At 51.8% G+C, this 17,160-nt stretch overlaps 3 protein-coding genes across 3 annotated transcripts; 1 reads left to right on the forward strand and 2 right to left on the reverse strand.

The window, feature by feature from the left end:
* Positions 1 to 473: 473 nt before the first annotated feature.
* On the reverse strand, positions 474 to 3,660 carry LOC137847476 (urotensin-2 receptor-like). Its single transcript, XM_068665749.1, has one exon. It carries the CDS (start codon positions 1,624 to 1,626, stop codon positions 529 to 531), a length of 1,098 nt encoding a protein of 365 aa, XP_068521850.1. The 5' UTR covers positions 1,627 to 3,660; the 3' UTR covers positions 474 to 528.
* Positions 3,661 to 4,509: 849 nt separating this feature from the next.
* LOC137847487 (arf-GAP with dual PH domain-containing protein 1-like) lies at positions 4,510 to 11,661 on the reverse strand. Its single transcript, XM_068665758.1, has 11 exons — positions 11,322 to 11,661; positions 10,149 to 10,279; positions 9,186 to 9,277; positions 9,013 to 9,095; positions 8,298 to 8,410; positions 7,294 to 7,440; positions 6,824 to 6,907; positions 6,422 to 6,484; positions 5,854 to 5,925; positions 5,166 to 5,397; positions 4,510 to 5,078 (listed from the first exon to the last, which is right to left on the reverse strand). The coding sequence occupies exons 1-11, from the start codon at positions 11,407 to 11,409 to the stop codon at positions 5,050 to 5,052; spliced, it is 1,134 nt and encodes a 377-aa protein (XP_068521859.1). The 5' UTR covers positions 11,410 to 11,661; the 3' UTR covers positions 4,510 to 5,049.
* A 991-nt stretch (positions 11,662 to 12,652) lies between these two features.
* Positions 12,653 to 16,086, forward strand: NOL12 (nucleolar protein 12). Its single transcript, XM_068665768.1, has 6 exons — positions 12,653 to 12,879; positions 12,962 to 13,067; positions 13,262 to 13,310; positions 13,637 to 13,779; positions 14,728 to 14,825; positions 15,441 to 16,086. The coding sequence occupies exons 1-6, from the start codon at positions 12,668 to 12,670 to the stop codon at positions 15,610 to 15,612; spliced, it is 780 nt and encodes a 259-aa protein (XP_068521869.1). The 5' UTR covers positions 12,653 to 12,667; the 3' UTR covers positions 15,613 to 16,086.
* Positions 16,087 to 17,160: the final 1,074 nt, after the last annotated feature.

Below are 17,160 nucleotides of genomic sequence, written 5' to 3' on the forward strand. Positions count from 1 at the left end.
ACTTGGAGAGTCCAAAGACTCTTCAAAGATTTCGGTGAGGGTGGGCGGAGAAAAAAAAAAAAAAGCTGAATGAGAGTTTCGCCACAAGCCAGAGGATGCACTTTAATCAGGTCTCCCACTAGCGTGCCTGCTTCTCGAAGTGACTCACCGGTCCTGTGAAATCTGTGAGTCACTGTTGTCCCTGTTTTGTTATGGCTCTGTCCGTTGCCAGCGAGGAGGTGAGGGTGGTGAGAGATCCTTGGTGGTATAATTTAGACATACAGAGGTTGGCTGCTCCCTTCCACCTACTCCCTGGCCTTGCACGAGGCGGAGGCCAGCACGTGAGGGCTGGGAGGATGAGAATTGGGACTGACTCCTCACCATGAGCATCCTCAAGCGGCCTCACAAAGTGCGAGGCATGAAGGGGAACGCACCAGGTTGACGACAAGGATGGAAAACACCACAAGCCAGCACTGAAGACAAGGAATTTTTATTTCATGTCTCAACTCCCACAAAAGCCTGGGAGGTGCCGCTCACCCAGGGAGCTGCTCAAGACCTGGGGCTTCCCACACTTTCCCCCAACATTTCCCCAGAAGCCAGGGGGATGCTGTGGCCTCCCATGGCATCCATGGAGGGTGTTTGGGGCCATGCCATCCCTGACCCTCTGCAGCCAGGGCGCCGGCGGTAGCTGCTGGCCAGCAGGGTGTAGAGAAAGGGGTTGATGCAGCTGTTTCCATAGGCCAGGCAGGTGACACCAAAATTTAGATAGGCCTGGGCGGTGGGGCCAATACCCAGCCCCTCGCCCTGGTACAACCCAGCCAGCTGCCAGCCCCAGAAGGGGAGGAAGCAGGCCCAGTAGGCCACCACGATGGCAGAAATCCTGGAGGAAAGACGCCGGCTGGGAGCCCGGCCAGCTGCCGGCAGCCCCGAGGGCCAGGCGGAGGAGCGGTAGGCCCGGGCCAGGCGGGTGTAGACGATGCCCAGCACCATGCCGGGCACCAGGACACTGGTGGCGAAGAGCACCGTCAGGTAGAGGCGGAAGGCTGCCGGCGTCCAGGTGGGGACGCAGATGCGCTTGTGGGGGCCATCCCCCTCCCGCAGCTGGGTCATCGCCATCATGGGGGCCGTCAGCAGGAGCGCAAGGAGCCAGAGGACGGCGCTGGCCAGCCTGCGGTAAGCGTTGCCGGCCCGCCTGGCCCGCAGCGGCTTGGTGACGGCCCAGTACCGCTCCAGGCTCATGGCGGTCAGAAGGAAGATGCTGGCGTGCATGGTGAGGAGGTCCAGGCTGAGCAAAATCCTACAGCCCGCGTCCCCGAAGAACCAGTCGTGGGCAAAGTAGGTGCAGAGCACGAAGGGGATGGTGGATAGGTACAGGAGGTCGGCCAAGGCGAGGTTGATCACGTAGACCCCCAGGGAGCCCGCTGAGCGGCCCGACACCCTGCCGGAGGCCACCAGCACCGTGTAGATGTTCCCGATCATCCCAACCAGGCACACCAGCAGCAGCACGGTGCCCAGCGGCCCCGTGACGGGGCTGTCCTCTCCCAGGACACTACTGCTGTCACCCTCACCACTGCTTTCCTCCGAGAAGCTGCCACCCTCAGGATCCTCTCCAGGCCTGACACTGATGAGGGCAGGGTCACGAGACATCTTGGGGATTGTGGTGGGAGAGCAATCGGGCTGTGAGAGACCTGTTCCTTCTCTCTGCCCTCCCTGCTTGCTATACGAGACACAAATATTCCTAAGGGAAGCCCAGATAAATGGCGTGAGCTCCGCAGACGTAAGGTGCTCCGGAGAAGTCTATTCCTCACCTCCAGCCATACAGTCCATTTTGCTCATCTTGTCCGTCACAAGCTCCGTCCAGCGGTTTTCATCAAATAACGGCTGAAAAAGGGACGCCACCCTCCCCTTCCAGGCTGAGAGGTGCAAAGTAACCGCTGCCAACCCAGAGGAAAGGTCTGTGCTCTTCACCAGCTCCTCACTTCTTGCTCCTCCGGTGTTTGCTGGGCAGAAAAACAGCCGACTCCACGGACAAGTGGGTTTCTCCTTCTCCCTAGCCTCTGTTCTTTCAGCTCAGATGCTGGAGAGGTGTGACCCCCACCTCCCACCCCCCTTAACCCACCCCTGGAGAGCCTTGCCCACTGCACAGGAATGTGTCTGACTCACAGCTTCACACACCGGTGTGATCCCAGTCCCAGTTCATACCATGCTGCTAGCCACCGGCTGAGGAGCCGTGATGGCTCCCTCCTTTCTTTCAGACACGCTCCTTCCTCAGAGCCTTCCTCCTGCTCTCTCTTCCTTCTCCTTCTTTTCTCCCTTTCTTTTTCCTTGCCCAGTTTTCCTCCCGTGAGGCAGGATAGATAAGCCACCCCAGGCTGGCAGGAGGCAAAAGAATTGTGCTGTGGCTTTCGAAGGGAAACTAGGGTCAGCACTGAAAATGCAAAGATTGCTACACTGCTCCTTGGCCCCTAGCTAAACCAGGGCAAGAGGACCTACCCCAAGTCATTTCCAAGGTCATCAGGACCCCTTGAGGTGTAGGCAATGGATTTAACCCCCAGTTTTCCATGCAAAGGCCCCCACAGACCACCAGAGGGTAGGACACCTCCCATGGCCTGTGACCTGGCCCTGTTCCACCCTTGTCCCCAGTCAGCATCAAGCTCCTAGAGGCTCAAAGGGCTGGGTATTTTAGACCCACTACTTCCTTCCTTTCCCCAAAGACCACCCTCCTCCTCTGGGATTTCCCCCTCCTCCCTTCCTGCCTTAGGCACCATTGCCTTCTGCTGGAGTATCACTGCATGACAACTGTGCCCCAAAGTCTTCCGCACCCAGCACACCCACTCTTTTTTTTTTTTTTAAATAAACCACATCTGAACCACATTTGTCTCAGGAAGCAGACAGACGTGCCACTGCTGATCTCCTGCTAGTCTGCAGGGGTTTTTAGGTCACTCAAGATACACTTTTTTTTTTTTTTTGCACCCTCAGTGAGTGCGTTCACTTTGTTGTGGCTGAGTCAGATGCCTCCACCTACCTCCAGCAGCAACATCTCAGCAGCAGATAGGCGAAGGAAGCATCCCAGCAGCACTGCCCTTGCTGCAGCAGGATCCAAGCACCTCCCAAGCAACGTGCTACATGCAACAGCAGCAGCATCAACATGACCATGCCACAGGAGTATGGCACACATGGCAACAATGGAGGTGACTTTAGATGCCTCCCTCAGGGTTATATGTGCCAGCACTTGGCATGGCTGGGTCCCTCTCCTCTCCTTTCTAGAGGAGAACTGAATGTGCAGGATATTCAGATGGGGCTTGACCTTTTTTTATTTTTTATTTTTTTTAATGCACTGTCCTATTTTCATATTATCAAAACTGAAAGGCACTTCACTTCAGAGCACAAGCTTTGCAATGGCCTTCAGTTTCTGGGACAGTCATGCTCCAAACTGAGAGACATCAGCAAAACTGCAGTGAAACATACTTATGGGTGGAAAGATTTGCTGTGTCATAGCAGCAGGATGAGTAATCCTGTTTCTTATCCAAGAAGCCGGTGCTCCCAACAGGTTGTGGTGGTCTCAGCACAGAGGGAGAGGATCACCAGAAAAGCAGAGGGGGATCACATCACCCAGTTGGTTCTGATGGGAAGATTCACAGTCCAAGTGCACTGGAAAATGTATTGAATAGCCACAGCTCCTTGCTCTGACTGTCTTTTTTCAAGAAACATACCTTAGAAGCCAGCAGCTCAGCTCATTTAGGAAGTTACAATAGATTAAAATGGTTTTTTTTATTCATTTATTTAGGAGCTAATTAAAATCATAGTTGACTCATTAATTCCACTTAGCTTCCCCTAGCACCCTAAATGCCTATTCTCACACTGCCTGTGTAAAAAAAGTGCAGACACATTAGATAGCACAGCCAACAGCAGAACTCAGCCGGTCCTTCCAGCATGTGAAACACGCTGGGGAGCTTTAAGAGATGATCTCTGAGATATGAATCATGGGTTGATTTGGTGGTTAGGTCTGTTACTAGAAGGACGTGAACATACAGACTTCCCTGCTATACTAATGCATAGCAGGATACGTAATATTCATATACATATGGAATGTGTAGCTCAGAATGCAAGTGCCTTTGACATACAGAGAGTGAGGGAACAGAGACCCACATATTCTTTACTTCAGACATCAATTCCTAGGCTCTAGTAAAGGCAACAGAAAGTCTGAAGTCTGTAGCAGGCATGCCATAGGCTGGTCTCTCCGGGAGCCAACCTCTCGCCTTCGGTTTGACTGCAGCGACTCAGATTTGGCAGCCGAACTTCAATAACACCAATATCCTTCACAGTATCTTCCCTAAGGCAATATTCCACCTCCCACCACTTTTTTGTTTTGTACACACACACATATTGTCCGCATACACACACGCACACAAACACTGAGCTGGTTTCTTAATCTGCTCAGCAGCAGTCAGAAGATGAGCTCCAAACAAATGCGGGCTGAAGAAACTTTCAAGCCCATACACACGGGAGGAAACAGGCTTCACAGTCAGCTGTTAGATTACATCTTTTAAGTGACCTTTAACAGCTATTAGACTAGCTGATCAAGTAACTAGATGTTTCACATCTCTGTCACCAGCAGAGAAGCCACTTCTTGTAATGAAATTGTCTCCCCTAGTGCAGCAGCCCCCACAGCCCACTGGGCCTCAGCTCCAGCAAGGCAGAAGTTTTCTTACGTAAGGCAAGTGGTTGTCTGCAGTTGAATGCAGATGTGATGTGAGGTCCCATGTCCACCACGGCAAGTGCCAAGTATTCGAGGCCTGATCGATAGGCAAGGACTGCCAGCATCCAGTCAGATCACAGCAACTCAGCAGTGACAGGTCGCACTGAGAATTCAGTCTCATGACTTGAAAAGAAGCAGCTTCATCGGGTCCCAGAACAAAGAGAAATGTCCGTGGGGGAAAAAAAAAGTGCTTCAAAGGGTAGGCTGCAAGAGCACTGTGTTTCTTTGATGTCGATTTCCTCTCCTGTCTTGTCAGCCAACCCCAGAGGACCAGGTAGAGTCAAGTAATAGCAAAGTTTCCACGTGGCTTCCTAGGACTTAAACTTGAAGTAGGCTTCAACTGTAGCGAAGGAGAAAGGAAGTGCATTAGGGCAATGCTCTGAAGTGGAGCAGCAGGAGGGGAAGGAAACATCATCCAGGCACTTACTTGCATATTCCTGTGGTGTCATGGCCTGGTTGATGACACTAGTGAAGGCTGCGATCCAGCCCAGCTGGTCAGCCTCCGTCTCGCAGGTGAAGAGGTATTCCCGGTCAGGGGTGACAATGGTGAGGCCGTAGTGCCAAGAGAAGTTGCCCTGTGTCCCTGCAGGCAATCCCTTTTGGACACTATAACCGTTCTCGCTGCTGCCCACAAATACCTCGCCCTTGGCAAACGCGTCCTGCACATCAGGAGGGAAAGAGAGGGTATTAGTGAATCCAGGAAGAACCAGCGATTAACAGCAGTGCTCCTAAGGGCAGGGTGAGGAGCAGGGATGCAGCAGCAAAAAGATCTGAAGGTGGTCAGGGGATTCAAAAGGGAGAGGCTGTGCTCAAAGACAGTGACCGAAGGGATAATTTAGGAGTGTAGACCTCAAGAGGTCCAAGAGAGGAACTGCTGCATCTGCCTCTCTGTGACACTCACCATGTCATTCTCCTCGCCCCCGCTGCCTTTACACCCCTGCCCTTCCTCTTCCCATTGTTTGCAGGCAGCGAAACAAATGAAGTGTGGGATGAATGAAGTGGGATGGAAAGGGGAAGACCTGGAGTCCCCTCAGGGACTTTGGGCAACACCCCAGCCTCCCTTACAGCAGAGCAAAGCAAAGAAGCAAGACTGTCAGGTCAGATCTCCCCCTCACCAAAGGGTCCTTGAAGTACATGAGCCTGCGGTGATCCAGCGTGAACCAGCGCTTCTTAAAAGCCTCTCTCTGCTGCGGAGGGAAGAGGTGACATTTGTAAGGTGACAGTGCCCTCTGCTGTGAGCTGTGCAGATGGATACCCAAAATTCACCCCAAACGCTTGAATCGAGTCCCTGCCTTAACAGCAACCTCCCTCTCTCCCCTTCTGAGCTGCAGGTGGGGATCGGTGACCAGTTTTCCAGCCCCAACTGTTGACCCTAACTCTTGGACTTCTGTGAAGGACCCCAGAGCTGAGACAGGAGAAACCTAGGTTCTAAACACCTCTAAAGTCATGCACACACAGACACATTCAGAGAGATCGGGTGAAAGCAGGGTGTCTGCTTTCTACTTTCACATATGTCCTTCCCCTTGCTTTTATTTTCCTCCCCCTTGATTGCACACACGCTGTTCCCATTAGTGTCTAAAGAGTAGGGGGGAGTGGGGAAACAACAGGAGGAAAACGATGGAGTAGGGAAAATCACTGGCTCTGGCAAATCCCTGCTAGTTTTCTTCTCCCGTTTCAGCTCACCTTGGGACCTGTCTTCTCCATGTATCCCTCCTTCAGGAAGTTTCTTGTCAGCCGGCTTTTAATCTGGCAAAAAAGTGAGAGTTAACATTCACTCAACCACATCTTTGCTATTCATTGTCAAACTCTTCCTTCTCTTTGCCCAAATTTACCTCCCTTTTAAATTCATGTTTGCAGAACTGCCTAGCCACGAGTCACTTCTGTTTGCAAAGTGCCTTGGAATAGCAGAGAGTGGCTGTTCTCAGGCCATCCTCAGCCCTTGTATGCACACTTTCTCATCCTTCTACCTACATATTGCAATTTCTACTCCTGTGTCTAGGGATCTAACAATAACTAATGGGCTCTTTTATCAGAGTAACCGAGTACCAGCAAGAAATTCAGCACTATGCTCTAGTGCTGCCTTACCTCATTATCGCTGGCTATGGGAAATGCTACCTTCAGGTAATGGAACTGCACAGAGCGAATGGCATTGAACCAGTCCACTACCTCCTGAAAACGAAACGGAACAAAAAGCTTAGAGCAGCAGTGAGCCACCCAAACTCACCCAGCTGCGCCCAACCCTATGTCAGCTGCAAGCACAGCTAGCTCTCCCCCCACAGGCCCTACAGCATCTCCTTCACACACACACACACACCCAGCACATCTTCTGTAGCAGCTCCTCCCATAGAAACCCACTCAACCAGCGCTCCTGCCCTGCTCCCTGCCACAAAACTCTCTCGCAGACACACGAGCACAGTGCCAGAACCCTCAGCCTCTTTTCCTACAGCAACTCGCAAACACGCACGCCGTCCTACCCACACCTCACACCGCTCATAACCCGCAGCTTTGCCAGTCAGCTCAGTTGTTTTGCAGCGTTGGATACGAAACCAAAATACCTTTCCACTTTTATGGTATACAAATATGTTCCGAGTCTTGTTGTCTTTGAGATAGGTGATCTGCAGGCCATTGGGATTCCCAATCTTGGCTGGTTGGAACGTAGCATTGATGACATCTATTTTGACACTGATTTTGGGTTCTTTGGACTGAGAACAGAAAGCCATTGATCATGCGTGAGCAATCCTAGCGGGAAAGAGATCTGAGCTACTGACTTAGTGAAGTAAGGCAAGGCCAGAGGGTGTTAAAAGGTATTAACTGCCCCCTTCCCATCAAAATTGCCCCCTCCACTGTGTGGCATGCTCAAGCCCAAAGAGTGGCTCTGCCCCTCCAATTTAGATTTGAGCCATGCCTACTCTGGAACTGCCAGTGAGATGCTGAAAGTACATCTGACTTGACAGCTGACCCAGTCTAAAGGCTAACAGACTCCAAAAGGAAAGCCCCCACTCCTGCTCCTCCCTACCCCAAGCCATTTCCTCCCTTGCAACAGTCCACTAGCACTTGCCCCATTCATTTCAGGGAAGCAAACAAGCAGAAAAGTAGCCCTACACGAAACAAAACAACAGGTTTTTGGCAACTTGGTTCACAGTAGGGTGAGGCTGATTCCAGGGACGGTGCAGGATTGCACAGACAGGAAGATGGATGGGGTGAAGTGAAAGATCATCCCTTTCATCAATAGTAGGATTGTATGTCAGCCCTGTACCCTGAGATTCACCAGCAGGACAGGAAAGGGGGAGTCTCATGAAGTGCCATTTCTGCCTTGTCACCAACAAAAGTACTGTTGAAGAGGGAAGGATGTAGGAGAACACAAAACGAAGATGTGGTGGAAATGGCACCCTGGGAGTTGCAGGAGAACCCCTCCTCTATGACACATCTCTCTTTTATCATCCCTGGCCTGGGTGAGTAAGGAAATCTCAGGAACACACATAAGAGAGAGACACATCTCCATGACATCACTGCCCGAGGTGGAATATGCAATGAGGTGGGAGTTGTCCACCATGCTCACATCCTGCTTGGTGAAATACTTCAGGCATCCTTCTCTCTCAGACAAGAGGAACTTGCGGGGTAGGAACTGTCCATTGTCTCGGCCTCGCTTCCAGAGGATGCCTTCCTTCACCCCTAGGAACAGAAAAGTCGGTTTTAAGAGCATTCCTCCACAGAATCTGAGTTGTATTCAGCCAGGGGTCCCGGCCACATGCTGGGACAGAGCATGCGATGCTTCCCACCTCCTCGGCTGGTTCCTACAACTGCCTCTGTCAGTGTGAGAGCTGCCTCTCCTGTGAACACCACAGCCCTGGCCCATGCAGACAGCTGGCGTGGAACCAGAACTCTTCCCATTTGTCTCTGCAGGCCCTTAGGCTCCTACTCTTTGTGTCACAACGCTGGCAGTGACATTTCAGAGGCAACTGCTGTGGCTGAAGGGGGTGGCACGCAGCAGGACAGACATTCCTTATTGCAGAATTCTGGCTCCGCCAGCACAGCAAATGCCTCTGAACAATGCCAGCTGGTAATAAAACACTTGGAAGCAACCTACGGCAGTGCAAACCTACACTGTCCACAATTTAAACTCTCCCCGAGCCATGCTTTGTAAATATCAGGCAGGTTCTCAGGAGTACCTGTGGGATTTGCAACACTGACACAATGCGCTTTGTCCTCGTAACACTCAAAAGCCTCCGGTAAAGCAACAAGGAGGATATTTTGAAGCTGTGCCCTGCTCTTACCATCGGTATATGGCAGCTGTTTTCCTGGCTCGGTGAACTCTTTGCGTTCGTATTTGGCCCGTATCCACTGTTCTCTCAGCACCCTGCAGGGAGAGGTGACAGGTTTGCTGAGAAATGAACCAGGGGAACCCAGAACTGCCCTTCCCCCTTTTCTTTTACATGCAGCAACTTACTGGCAGTCATTGTAGGTTGGCTGGTAATAGTAAATAGGGATGTGAGCTTCGTAAGTGGCTTTAGTCACAGCATTCCCATGCTTGGCCAGAAACTGCAGAGTTAGACAGAGAGTTAGTGCCTTCCATTGGTGCAGACTCATGTCAGGCCCTTTTCTTATCTATTACAGGGCGAGCTCTCGTGGACCATACTCATTTCCCTCCTTTGCAACATCCCTGCAAAGTCTGGCTACAGAAAGATGGGTCTCAAAGGACTTGCCTGTTCTCAGAAATTACACTGATTGCACCTGGATCAACAGAATGCCTCGAATGTCAATTCTGTGGTGCTGGGTGCATGCACATTCAGTGCATTTGCTGAAGAGTCTGAGTTTAACAACAGCTCTGACTTTCCAAACCTCTTTGCTCCTCTCCAAAGAGCAGCAAAATACAGATTATTTTCCTTGGATCTCTGGAAAATTTTGTCAGTCCCCTGAAAATTAATGGGCCCGAGGACAAATATTACAGGAAGAGGTCAAATCCACAGAAGTGTCCTTATTCTCAAGAGATCACACCGTATCTCAAAACTCTCCTCAGAGCATGGAATTGTCCAAAATTTTCCCTTTGCATTGCTGAAACCAGGAGAAGACAATGAGCCAGGACAGAGCCAGGATGGAGCGGGCGAGTAGGAAATGAGTAACCATGATAAAAGACAGTGAACCTGGCGTGACACACTGCAAGAGATTTGTGTCAGCCACAAAGTAACAGGAAATGGGGAGACACATAAAGGCAAGTGCATCTTCCCTCTCCCAGTGAGTTAAGAGGAATTATCTCCACTTGTGTATCCAGAGCACTAGAAAAGTGACTGCTTACCACATTAATCTCCAATTCTGTGAGGCCAAAGGCCTGATTTGGCCAAAGGCTAGAAGAAGCGTTAGTATACAGCCTAGACCCAACCTACCTGACATACCGATGGGATAAAAATCTCACCTGCACCTGAGCATCATCCCAGTGGTCCATCTTCAGGGATTTGACTTTGCTGATGCTAGGGATGTTGCGGTGAATTCCTGAGCAGCTGAGGCATATAAAGACACCCAAGGTAGAGGATGCCCAGTCAGGATCTGAGGGTATAAAAAGGGGTATGAGTAGAAGTGGTAAATTCCCCCAGGGAAAATGTCTCAACTCAGAACATATCCCTGAGAAACAGAGAGCTTTATGACCATGGTTCCACCTGAGTGGGTTAATTAACCCAGGGTACAGATGTCTGTGTGGAAAAAGCATAGTTAATATTGCCTCCACTGCTTAATCTGAATCTCTGTTGACTTGAACCTTGTAAAACTTCAAAGTGCTCTGCAAACTCCCTTCGGGTAAAGAACCATCTGAGACAACAATACAACCACCTCTGCGAAAAGACTCCAGGAGCTGTTTAGTGCAACACAGCAAACCCACAACAGTATTGAGCTCAGGAAGTGAAAAGCAACCTTCAAACCAAAATCATCCCGGGAAAATTTAAGACGGTAGAACGGTATCAATTAGCCTGGTTTTACTTTGGCTTGGGTGGTACTACCCACACGTCCCTTTTGGGAGGAGTACAACGGGCACTTTTTAGCAGTGCTTGAGGATCTGATCGATCCTCAGAGCGGTCCCCTTTCAAGAGGACAAGCTCCTCAGTGAAAGAAATCTCCCAGGTGCCTGCTGAAGGTTGTCGGTTCAGCGCTGAGTCACAGAAGAGACCGTGTTCTCCCGAATCACGCCTTCTTTGTGCAGCAGTTCGGCTTTCACTGGGAGCTTTCCTGTCGGGTCCTGACTGGGCATGACCTTGATTTGCATCTGAGATCCACCATGATTGCAACCCACGGTGCTGCAGCTGCCCAGCCCCTGCTCCTCTGGCGCTGCCGTGTCCCTGTCCTTCCCACCGGTGCTGCATCTCCTTCCTCTTCCCTTGCTATCACATCTCTGGGGTCCTCTTCAGTCTGGACCAGCCCACACCACAAGAGCTGCAGGGCATTGCACGGCTCCCACCACCTGCCCTCCCAGCATCACCCCTTCCCCTGCTCACACTCCTCCTTCGGCAGGCTGCTCCAAAGCCCCACCAGGCCAGGATGAGACCAAGAGACCAAGTCCTGCCTCTGCCCTGTCCTCCAGCAACCCTCAGGGACTCACCTGGCTTCCCGCAGTCTGCACACAAGGAGTTTTCTGCCCTTTTCCACACCTCCCTCAGGGCCTTCGCGTTCTTCTCACCTCCAGCCATTGTATCTGAATGCCACCCCTGCCTCCGGGCAGGGCAGGTGCCTGGGGCTTCTTGCACCTGCAGTCCACCCCGAGGGAGAAAGGGGCCACCAGAGCGCCAGAAGGGCTTGCAGAAGGAAGGGGAAGAGGGAGGCAGGAGAAGCCCTGAGGTTAATGGAGGGAGAGCGGAGGGCTGGCTGCACCTGAGCCGGCAGGGCGCGGGCTGGTGTAAAGAGGCTGGAGGACGAAGTGCACTGGGGCAGTGAGAGAAGAGGAGGAGAAGGAGGAGGAGGAGGCAGCCTACCCCATGGGCGTGGAGGGAAGTGCGGCAATTAACCACAGAACTGGTTCTGCTGCATTTCTGCTGGGCAGAGGACAACCCAGGAAAAAAGAGCAAGCAGACAGTGAGCTGATAAAGGCAAGGCGGCTTGGGACAAGCGGCTGTCGGGCCGTGTCGGGACTTGTCACACTCTGCACGCTTGGGGCGGTTCTGTCCTTGACCCAACAGCACTTGGGAAGGTCCCATAAAGCCAGCTGGCCACCACGCAAGCCTTACAGACGTTTTTAACGGAAGGACTAGAGGTCAAAAGAGGTTCAGAAGTTCAGCAAAAGTCACCCGGTTAGCAATGAGGAAGGTGGGCATCCCCACGCCACCACCAGCTGGTGCTGGGACCTCTCCCACCATGACCCTATTGCTCCCTGCAACTACCTGAAAGGAAGTTGTGGGGAGCTGGAGGTCGGCCTCTTCTTGCAAATAACTAGTGGGAACGGCCTCAAGTTGTGCCAGGGGAGGTTTAAGTTGGAAATTAGGAGATGTTTCTCCTCAGAAAGAGCTGTCAGGCATCAGGATGGGTTGCCCAGGGAGGTGGTGGAGTCACTGTCCCTGGGTGCATTCAAGGAAAGGTTGGTGCTTAGGGACATGGGTTAGTGGGTGGTGGTGGTAGGGGGATGGTTGGACCAGGTGGTATGGAAGGTCATTTCCAAGCTTTATGATTCTGTGGCTGCTTGCACAGGTCCTGCATCCCGGAGGCTCAGCTTCAGAGCCGAGACCCATCCTCACGCTCACCTCCCCAAGGCTAAGAGGAGCTGTACACCAAACAACAAAGGCACCTTGAAATCCGTCCAGACTTTTTATTATAGACACATGGAAGTGAAACACTGCGAACAAGAACTCTCCTGCTCACACTTCAGGGGAAAGAAAAGTGCAAGGGCACAACGAGGGGGCACACAAAAGGGTCCCCACAGCTCGCCCCCATCACAGGCGGCGACGGAGCCACAAAATGGCGGGAGGGGCCGGGCCGGGCGGGGCGGGGGGACGCCCCCGCCATGTCGCGCCGCGCCGCCCCTCATGGCCGGGAGGCGACGGAAGGGGCGGGCAGGGAAAGAAGAAGAAGAGGAAACCGCGTGGGGCAGCCATGGGTCGGAAGAAAAAGAAGGGGCCCGGGGGAGCGGCTTCACGGCTGGTGGTGACTTTTGATGAGGAGAAACGGAGGTGGGAGCGGGCGGGAGTGCTGGGGGGGGTTCCCCGGGGTAGAGGGGGGGGCGCTGGAAGCTGAAGGTTTCCGCTCTTGCAGGGAGTACCTGACCGGCTTCCACAAACGGAAGGTGGAGAGGAGGAAGGTGGCCCTGGAGGAGATCAAGAGGAAGCTGAAGGAGGAGCAGAGGAAGATGAAGGAGGAGGTACAGCACCCCCCAGCCCTCTGAGGAGAAGCTCCCCCCGCCATGGCAGAGGGAGCCCCGGCTGGGGGGCAGGCATCCTCGGGTTCCCACTGTGTTGCTTTTGGGGAAAAAAAGGTCCTCCCGAGCGAGGAATTGGGATGGGACGGGTATTTGGTGTAGCAGGGGTGCTGCAGTGACTTGTTTTCCTCCCTCAGCGGCACAAGGAGTACCTGAAGATGCTGAGCGAGAGGGAGGAGGCGCTGGGTACGTGCTCTGTGGTGACAGATTTGGGGCTCCCTCGCAGCAGGGTGGGGGTCAGAGGCCCCCATGAGGAACTGGAGAGGCACCAAACATGCCAGAAAGCTGGGAATCTGCCTCTGTGGCGGGGCAATCACAGCTGGAGTAGTAGTGCTGCCCCACAGGGATGGCACCTCACTCCTCTTATATCTCTTCAAGAGACTGGGCAGCAGTCTGCGTGGGTCTAACCCTCCAATGTGATGAACAGGAATGTGTCTGCACCTTATGGAAAGCTAAGTGCTTTTCATTGTGCTGTGTTATATTTATTTTATTTTAATTTTTTGTCTCACCAGAAGAGTATGATGAGCTGGAGCACTTGGTAACCTCACGGACGGAGTCAGTGAACATCGACCACCCAAACCACATCGTAACGGTGACCACCATCAGTGACCTGGACCTCTCAGGTGCACGCCAGCTGGGACTGACCACCCCTGAGGTACAGCCACTTGCTGCCTCTCTCATAGTATCAGCCTTAAACGTTCTTGGGGCTGACTAGGTAGGAATGGCCAAAAGACTTGGAGCTGGCTGGGAGCATGGATGAAAAAGGAAATTGATAATTTTCACATTTCTTCCTCTTTAGTGGTCCGGTGTTTGTGGAGAAGTGTTGTACTTGATCACTCCAAATCACCCTGGAGTCCTTCACTAACTAATCTTGTGTTAGTAGAAGCTGCTACAGAGGTGGATAGGGAGAACATAGTATTTTCAAAGCAGGTACAACACAAGCAGTGAAAGAATATAGGCTTCACTGCATGGACTGTCCTCCGTGTTCTTCCTGTGACCTGTCCAGGAAAAATTGCTGCTAGGGTGAGGAGGGGTTTTGCTCTCTGTGATCCTATGCTTGGACCACAAATAAACCATTTGATTCTGGTTGTGGTCATTTCTATTTTGGGAACAGATACTAACTGAGATCTCATGTTTGTTTCATAAAGGCTTTATAGCACAAGTTGACATGACCCTTTTGATCTTTGTGGCTGGGTTTAATCTCTGGCCAACTATATGTATTGAGCAGTTAACCTTTTATATTTCTGAGGGCATCTTCTAAAATGAAAATCTACTTAAGGAAGTTTTAGTATTTTAAGGAAGAAAAAGCTGAAACCTTCACTTCATAGGTTAGATTTCAGTTGTGTGGCCATTAAGATCATGCTGATGTTGGTTCTTGGGGGTGGAATAATGTAGGACTTCTTACTGGTTGTTCCTATTTGAAGGGCCACAATAAGAAACCTTGAGACTTGAACAATTATAGTTGTCTAAGATTTAAAGTCTTGATCTGTAACTTGATGTTTCACTAAACAGGATGAAATCAAGAAGGCAGCAGAAACACTGGTATAATGAGACTGCCTGTTTTAATAGGATTTTTTTTTTGTTGCTGTTTTTTCTTTTTAAGGGAAAAAATGATGGTTCGGGAGAAGAGAAGGGAGAAGTGGTGAACAAGCCTGCAATAACAGTGCCCAAGAAGTCCAGAAACCCCCTTCTTTCTGAAAAGTACGTATAAATTCATTCAACTTCTTGCTGCTAGGCTCTGTGAACTGGTCCAGGAGGATCTTGGTGCCGGAGGGGATGCTGTGCTTTTAGGGTGCCGGTGGGCAGGAGCCAGCAGAGGGCACTGGCAGAGCACAAGCCCGCCTGGGACACTTCCTATCGCATTCATCTCTGATGACAGCAGCAGGAGGAGGATGCGTTGCAGGGTGGGCTTTGCCCTGAACTGTTTGTCTTGTCCTCCTCCTTGTCAGATAACGCAGGGAAGGGTGTGTTGCAGGGAACAGAATTTGTACCTAGGATGAAGGTCAAATGACCCTAAAGCTTAAAGCTTTGGCATTCTCCGCATTTTTGAGTATCCAGGCTTTACAGCTGCTTTGGGGTTGTGGAGAATGACTTAACTCTCTGATGGCTGGGCTGCCCTCTGCTCAAAAAGCTCATTTTAGTTGTTACTGTACTTGCAGATTGCAAGTTTTCTGCCCTCTCAGGACGATGCCTGGCACAGCAGAGTTCCCCTGGGGCATGCAGTTGGCCCACGGGGTTATCCTGTTATTGTCTTGGTGTTGCCTTGCTCTTGCAGACTTCGGTCCCCAAATATTTCTCTTTTCTTGCCCTGCCCAGGATCTCTGCTCTTACCGCCACGCTGCACATGCACAGCAAGAAAAAAACAAAAGGAAAGCGAGCCCAGCGCGGGCAGGGCCCACACCAGAAAATCCAGAAACCCGCCATGAGGCGAACCACCAAGACTCAGCGACGGAGGCTGACGGGCAAAATGGGCCGCGACCAGGATTAACGGAGAACCTGGTGCTCAGAGCAGCAGCTGGGACAGTTTTCTGCATCTGACCTGCTGCTCTTTTTGGCTTCTTCACCATGGGCAAGGACCTTGGTTGCTCAGCTCGGACCAGCAGTGAGCCCAGTGCGGCCCTACTCTCACCTGAGTGCTGGCCTGGGGCGCTAGATGCTCTACCTATTTATTCCTGCGGCGTCTCCAACTAAATATCTGCCCTGAAGTCTCTAAAAACTTGTGTTGGAGGTCAGATTCTCTGTTTGGCAGAACCCTTCTGTCCTCGAGCCTCCCCTTCCAGAGCTACTGCTTGGTTTTTATCAAAGGAGGGGATCTAGTGCTGAGCGCAGCAGGCACGCCACCAGGGCAGCTTGTGAAACTGGGAGGTTTTCCCACTCAGAAAACTGGGAGTTTTCCCACTCAAGCACCAGTGCCTCGGTGTTTCTGCTGTACAGTAAATCCTTCTTCCATGAAGACGTGGAATTTTCTTGTCTCGTGTGTTTCTTCTCCAGTGCCACACTGGAATTCGGGGATACTTGTATTTTTATTTATTTTAGGGGTAGCTGTCCCACGTGAAATTTATTAACTTCCTGCGTAAATCTTTATGAAATAATCTTGCTAAAAATGTGACTTGAAGTCTAACAGCAGCTGTGTTTGTTGTTTTACTGCCAGGTGATTTAGGAGAGTCGCCCTTTTAGTTTGCTGGTTTCCCCGACCCTGATAACTTCCGAGCCTTTCTCGAGCGTCAGCTGAAATTTCCAACAGCTTCTCCACGCTCTGGAAACTTCCAGGTCCTCCTGGAAGCTGTTTTCACAAAGTATATGAAAAAAACAGAGCCATGCAATCCTACATGGAGTTAATCACCAGTGTTGTTGGCTGCGGTATTGATTTCTCCAGCTGATCGATCCAAGCTTGATTTTGTAACGTGAATTCCTGGCTCCTCCCTGGCCCCGTGTCTCTGTTACGGGGTGGAACTGGGCTGCCTTGGGGGAGGGATGCGAGATCCCTCACGAGCTGGTGAGTTAAGCGTTTGCCAGACACATCACGGTTCATGCCAGCCTGTGAGTTCCACAAAAAATTATAACGGGGATTAGAGAGGATCAAAAGCAGGCGGGGAGGCAAAAAGGGCAGAGGGGGGTGGAAGAGTTGGAGCTCAGCGCACAGATGGAGCTGCAGTGTGTTAATTGTTGCTCTGTGCTTGCTCCTCAGCAGCACATCAAGCTCCAGGCTGTATCGGGTGACTCTAGAAAGGAACCGGGGAGAAAAGTTTTGGGGAGAGAGGTGAGAATTTTGGGGAATTAACGGAGCAAAATTGAGATTTGTTTATTTTTTTGAATAAAACTTGATTTTTTTTTAATACTGGGCACAGAATTAACTGCAGCAGGAGCAACTGAGGGCAGGCCAAGCGAGGCCCAGGCAGGGGAGCGGCGGGGGACCAGGGACCGAGGCCCGGGGGCGAGCCGTAGCCCCGGGGCTACCGAGCCCGGCCCGGCCCGGATCGATCGCCCGCCCGCTGCCGCCGCCACGTGGGTGCCCGTACACGTGGCGCCGGCGCGC

The sequence above is a fragment of the Anas acuta genome, chromosome 1 (genome assembly GCF_963932015.1).
Source record: "Anas acuta chromosome 1, bAnaAcu1.1, whole genome shotgun sequence".
NCBI classification, from domain to species: domain Eukaryota; kingdom Metazoa; phylum Chordata; class Aves; order Anseriformes; family Anatidae; genus Anas; species Anas acuta.